This window comes from Haemaphysalis longicornis, unplaced genomic scaffold, assembly GCF_048455015.1.
Source record: "Haemaphysalis longicornis isolate Haplotype H1 unplaced genomic scaffold, Haemaphysalis longicornis Haplotype H1 scaffold_10, whole genome shotgun sequence".
Taxonomy (NCBI): domain Eukaryota; kingdom Metazoa; phylum Arthropoda; class Arachnida; order Ixodida; family Ixodidae; genus Haemaphysalis; species Haemaphysalis longicornis.
Genome location: NW_027526204.1, coordinates 101,916,344 through 101,923,131, shown reverse-complemented (window position 1 = coordinate 101,923,131; position 6,788 = coordinate 101,916,344). Strand labels below are relative to the sequence as shown.

Here is a 6,788-nt window from a genome sequence, read left to right as displayed (position 1 = left end):
TTATGCGGTACCACGCGCGCGCTATTGGTAATCACGCCAGTGCTTACTGCAGCCGTGTTCGGCTTTTATCTCCGTTAGCGCGCTTCCTGCGTCGTGAGCAGCGAAAACGAGCACCCGACGCGAAAGCGGCATCCACACCCACGGCCGGTCTGGAGCGTGCCACACAGGGAATGAATCGTCACAACGCAGCCAGGGCCAAACTGGCCAAACCGCGTTCGTTATCCGGGCGAATATTTCCCGCGCGGCTAGATAAGCTCCGTCTAGCAGCGACGGAGTGTCTTTACGTTGCCGTTCCATCGCCGATGAAGCTGCTCCTGGCAAAGCTTGCCACCACAGTCGACACGTATCGCCTATAGCTGCTGAAGCTGCCGGCTGCTCCCGAGTATCTCCGAGACGGTGTCTGCCGAAAGCGTGAACACTTGAAGCAAATTCGGAATTTTCCCTACGCCAGGTGAAGGATGAGCGACGCTGGAAATTCTGCGGGTGACAGTGAGTTCTACGGCTACTTTCTCGTTGGCTTCAACAGCTTCCTGGACTTCAGGACGATTGAGTTTCGAGAGCGGCTGCCGGACGCCCACGTCTGCGACAACTGTGGTGCAGTGTCCGGGGAAGTACAACTGTTGCTTCCCTGTATGCACGTCTCGTGCAGTCGTTGTGTTGTCAGAAAAATGCAGAACGGCTGTTACTATATCACGTGCGCGGTCGACAACACGGCCTCCAGGAATAACTCCGAGTGGAACAACGTGAAAGACGTCCTGTACCGAAAGGCTGTGCGCTGCCCGAACACATCGTTTGGCTGCAATCACACCTGCACCCTGAAAGACCTGGAAACTCATTTTCCAGTGTGCCAATTCTCTAAGACCGTCTGCTCCATCTGCGGAATACCCATTCAGTTTGGGCAGCTGGCGCATCACTACGCCGGCTGTCGAGCCATTTTCTTTTCGGTGGCAGCCGCATTTACGAAGTCCAAGCAGCTACTTGAGGACCTCACTAATGCTAAGAAAGAGGTCGAAGAAGTTGTGGCCGGGAACCCGAGCGACGAGGGAGCGCTTCGCCGGAAAGTGAATTCAATGCTCGATGTTCTGCAAAGGCTGCAGATCCAGGTTCCCAACACCGACGCGTGAAATTGAGAGATTTTCCACGCACTGAGACACCCCGCTCTTGTTGACTTTTCTTTTTGGTTGACCCACGTACGACTAACTGTGCGTGATTTGTGGTCTGGGTAAGCAGCCAATAAACGTTCTTTTTCCTTGCGACTTGTCATTGACTTCTAATTCGACACTCAAGCTTTGATGGTTCGGCAATCTATGCATTGCGTCAAAGAGTAACGCTGCTTTGACGAAAAATTGCTAATGTTCCGTGCAAATTTCACGCCATACGACGCCCGCAATTATGCCATTCTAGGGGTACAGAAACTCAGTAATAATGCCTTGACACCATGCTGCCGGCCAAGCAATTGGGTCAAATCAATACAACACCCTGGGCAAGTCGAGACGGGACGCTAGAGTCGGCTTATTTATTTTAAGCTACGCTGCCACAGTTTGAGAATGGGCCTTCTCGACTCCAAAAACGCTGCTGCTAGTAGCGGCGATTGAGAAAATCGCCAATAGTGGCTCTTTCGTCCATAACCACCATTACAGCTGGTGACGCTCTTTCCCAATATTGCTAATCGCAGGGCGCGTTCATCGTTGTGGTGCTAAGGGCTTGCTTTGCATACATATCGCGCTTCACCTTCCAATTAAGCTTCATGCGCAAAGGTCGCTCTTTGGGTGCGATCTTGACGACTTTTAGCGCATTTCTCAATGCCAATGATTGACCGTGCAATGACTCACCGATTTAACAGAAGCCACCGAATGTCAACCATAATCTGTTTGAAGTTCGTCTCGACGTGCCCATGGCATCCTTCAGATCCGGCAAGCGCGTTTAGAGCGAGCCACCAAAAGTAATGGCGGCACCTGCAAGCGCCCGTGCAGATGGAGGCCGTGGGAAAGGTCAATTGTGCAATGCACGTTTTCAACCATCTTTATCTGCGCTTGCAGGCACCGCCATTACTTTTGGTGGCTTGGTGTTATCGCACAAACCGCTTCTGACGGAAGCCGCATGGACGCCAGCCCAACTTCAAAAATATACTGGTTGGCCTTCGTGGGCCGCTGCAGAAGCACTAATTCATTGAATGGTCAATTATCGGCATAAAATATTGTACTAAACTTCGTCAGCAGCGCACCCGAAGATCGAACTCTGCGCATGAAGTTCGAAAATCGGAGGGTGTGAGCATGCGAACTGAGCCTTTTAGCTATCGTTATGGGCGTTCTTCGCAGTGATTAGCAACATTCTAAAACAGCGTCACCAGCAACCAAGGCTGAAAGAGCCACCAATTGTGATTTCCGTATTCGCTGCTACGAGCGCTTTTCATGTCCTGGAAAATGTCCATTACGCTCAATGCCATCTGCACCGACGTCGTATCTGCCGCCTAGCGCTGTTTACGCGAGACATTTGACGGAATCGATTGATTGATTGTGGGGCTTTAACGAGTCCACGCTACACAGGCGGGGAGGCGCGCCGTAGTGGAGGGCTCCGGATTAATCTTGACCATTTGGGGATCTTATAACGTGCGCTGACATCTCCAACACACGGGAGTTTTCGCTTTTCGCCTCCATCAGAAAAGCGGCCGCCGTGGCCGCTAACCGAACCCGCGTCCTTGGGCTCAGCGGCACAACGTCTGGCCACGGAGCCACCACGGCGGGTAAATTTGATGGTATTAATGTTGTGTGCAAAAAGACAATTCTTGCAGTTTAATTCGTATCATGTCCTGCAGCCGAATTCTGTAAAGCGTTGGCCGGCAGGTTGAAATGGCGTGCGGCTGCGGTGTGAATTGTATTCTCCTAAATTTTATTTTCCTAAATGTATTTATAATTTTATTTTCCTAAATGAGTATGCAAGCCGGGAGAAAACACAGATTTGTGCTAGTGCAAAAAATTGCAACGAAGTATTCAAGGTGACAAGACACACCCGAGTCGCCAGAAGTCATCGTTCAGGCGGTCGTCGAACCCTGATCAAGTCGCCGCCGACTTGGCTCTCTAGAGTGCGCCCATTGCAGCTAACGACCAATTCTATCGGGTCGTATTTTCGACTTTACGTGTTCGTTGTGAACTCTCCATGCTCCTTTCCGTAAGCGATGGGTGAGCTTTATAAACCCACGTCAAAGTTTGGTGACACATTCTAGTTGGACATTTGTACAACAATCGCCACGAAAATGTCTAATTTCCTATAACAGACACGAAAACACTTGCTACAAATATAACTATGAATGTGTAAGTAAGCCCAAACAAGATAAACCTATTTTACCACTTGAACTCAGTTGCAACCGACCGGCGTAAATTTATGTGCGGGCGAACGGCGAGTGTGAAACGAAACAGCATCCCGCATGTTTTGTACTACAGTCGAGCCCACACAAACGGCCCCACCTAAAACGAACTTTCTCTTATAACGAACAAAACCCGCGTGACCGTCAAAGTATGCGTTATTTCAATGGCATAAAATCCCACGTACAATGAACGTCTTTGAGCCCTGCCGATCGGTTACAGCGAACGGCTGGCGCCCTGATGTGGTTTGAAATGACGGCCTCTGCCCAGCTTTGCCGGGGCAAGTCGCTTTCCCAAACCTCCTCGCAAATGGAGGAGTTGTTTGAAGCTATGCGAGAGCGTGACGTCTATAACGCGGATGAAACTGCGTTATTTTACCTGATGTTGCAGGATAAAACGCACGCCATGAAAGGCGACACATGCACTTGAGGGAAGCATAGCAAAGTGCGCGTCACAGCTCTTCTGTGCACTAACATGGATGACAGCGACGGGCGCGTGCCCTTCGTCATCGGAAAATCGAAGAAGCCGGGTTGCTTTAGGAGCTATGTGCCCGTGCGCTACAGGCACAACGCTAAGGGGTGGAGGACGCGCGATTTATTCGCCGAGTGGCTGAGCGAGTTTGTCCGTGACATGCAGAGGCAATGCAGGCGCGGGGCTGTGACTTCGGCTGGGCCGATTTCGCTTGTGCCGATGAAGATGCTGACACTGCGGAACCGTGCACGGACGAGGACATCGTTAATGAACTGCGGGGCAATAGCGATACGGAGGAAATTGACGCGGATGACGGCGAAACTTTTCAGCCTGCGCCAATAAGTGCACATCTTGCAATGGGCTACATAGAGGACCTTAAACATCTTGTTTACGCCTCGGCGAAGAACACGCGACAGCTCTAAATAAACTGGAGACCGCCTTCATCAAGTCTGCACTGCAGAAACAGACAGCCATTACGGACTTCTTTGCGAAAAAATAAATTGTGTGTTGGCTTTTGATTTTGTTTACTGGGGTTCATTTACTATATATACGACCTTCGGGATATAACGAACGGAGGCCGCGTGACGCTCAAGTTCGTTAGAAGCGGGCTCGACTGCTTTCTCTTTATTTTAATTTTGACCGATTTTAATGAAACAATCCCGTGGTCCATTGTCATGACAACTTTCAATTGTCTTCGCTTTATCGCTTTCATGGCCATAATCCCCGCCAGGCTATCCTATGCTGATAGCTGCGGGCAGTTCGTGTTACGTCTATCGATTTTATGATAAGGTACGGACAGCAACCGCTTCTCCGCAGTATTGAGTCTTACCGATGTCGCCGACTCACATAATTCGCAAGCTAGATATCGATAAGCGCAGCGACAAATAAGACCACTGTATTGCTTTTTAATTGTCTCTCGCTTAAGATAATGTGACCCGCCAGCTTGGGTTCGTCGTTGGATTCTTTGAATTGATACGTATGGACTGCCGCCTCGTATTTCTGTTACACTAAACCCACAATTTCGATTTTACTGCTATACTCGTATACCTTTTTTTTGCTTACGCAGCCGACATTATCACTACTTTGGCTAGTAAGCAGTTATAAACGGTGCCTTGTGCAAAACGGCGGCTGCTATAAATTCCTGAAAAATTCATGGCGCTGAACGCATGCCAAAAGTATGGGAACGCGTTGGGCAATGGCGACCATAAATAAATTTCGCTGGAGCAAAATCACACGAGAATTGGGCAAAAAGGTGTTAAGTGCGACGGGTTCTTTCGCACGGGAAATTGCACATACGCCACGACCTCGCACCCGATCCCAACGCCAGCCGGGCCTTTACGCATTTCTCACGCCTTATCTGTGCGGAAGACCAATTTAAAAGTACCTCAAGTTCGTATCACCTAGTGTTTGAACACTAGGCACCGCGGTTAGGTTGACATTGCGGTCAGCCCAAAACCAAAAATTCGCTACGCCTCTGTCGAAACGACAACGATGTGAAACGCGAAGCTTTCCAAAATCAAGTCCAACACCAAACAAACCAGCCGAGTAGCGATTGGTCGAGAGCATGACGCAGCACTGTGCGCTCTTCAGGGGAACGCCTGTTTTGCATCGGGACGGTTTAGTGCACTGCGATTGTTCTCTAGTGCTTTACTGATACGGGCATTCCGTGACTCTCCCTCGCGTTCCACCATCCCCGTCGTTGACAGAGGGGTGCATTTTCGGTCAAATATAGTTTTTCCCGTTCATGCACTCCTCTCCAAATCCGAACTGTTTGCACCATGACGGAATGACGCAATCGGATACATTACGCAATTACGATCATTACGAAATGCTTCAAGTGACACTAAGCTCCTGCACGTAAAACCCTTATTCTTCCAATTCTGGACTATACTCAAATATTAGCTGGGATCCCTACACTGCTGTTAATCTTCCCAAAGTAGAAAAAGGTACAAAGTAAGGCAGTGAGGTTCATCTTCAACAGCGACGGAATTACATCGGTTTCTCAGTTGGTTGCCAGAGCAGGCTTAAAACAAATTTCAGCATGAAATCGTATTGATTGCTTTTCATGGTTAAAAGGAGGCGCCCCAGCAGAACATATGATTATGTTGAGTTTTCCTAAAGGTACGCCACAAGGCAACGACAAGCGTTCAGTTTAGTACCATTTAAGAACCGAAACGATGTATTTAAGTACTCCTTTATTCCTCGGACCTGAATAGACTGGAATGGCCTAAAAGCACACGTGGTTACAGAATACGGCATTGAAAGATTTCACATTCATCTTGAAATTTGAAATTGCTGTCGTGAAGGTGTAGAAGTGCTTCAATTTCGTTCTATTTGTTAATAGATGACTGTGCGTACATACATTCCTGAAAAAATCTCAAATCTTGCTTCGCGTTGCTCGCGTTGTGTGATAAATGCACTTGAGTTAAATCTCGAGGCCGAGCTCGGGAGATCGCTGTATTGTCTGCACTGAAGTACTCTGATGTTGTTTGGATTTTTTCTGATCCAAACGTGTACACACGTATCTATGTATTAACCACTCCGCTACAACCCCTTTCATTGGTGTTAGCAGTATTACAAAATAAATAAATAAATTAAGACGTGCGTTAATTAGCTGCAGTGATGTGCCTCTTCATGAATGACTGCTAATTTTTGTATTGTGTAATAATTGCACATTTTCTATGCAGTAAATAAAAAAGGCGTAATCCGTAAGCGGGGCTTCGTAACGAGGAATACCCAGGTTCGAATTTCGCTTCACTTCACCCGCGGTCATCATCGTCGTCTGAGAAAGTTGATTTTGCTGCAGTGCGTTTTGGGTGGACTACGGATGGCATCAGCTAGATGCTGAAAGCTTCGCTTTAATAGCAGGGTGAGCCTTATGACCGCTGCCGCAAAACTACATTCAGAGTCAGCTTTGCGAATTCACGCAGATTCTTCTGTTTTTTTAACCGGAAC

General features: G+C 48.5%; 1 protein-coding gene across 1 annotated transcript; it reads left to right on the top strand.

Annotated features, from left to right (window-relative positions):
- Nucleotides 1–215: 215 nt before the first annotated feature.
- On the top strand, nt 216–1,253 carry LOC144158984 (uncharacterized). Its single transcript, XM_077690202.1, has one exon. The coding sequence runs from the start codon at nt 459–461 to the stop codon at nt 1,122–1,124; it is 666 nt and encodes a 221-aa protein (XP_077546328.1). The 5' UTR covers nt 216–458; the 3' UTR covers nt 1,125–1,253.
- Nucleotides 1,254–6,788: the final 5,535 nt, after the last annotated feature.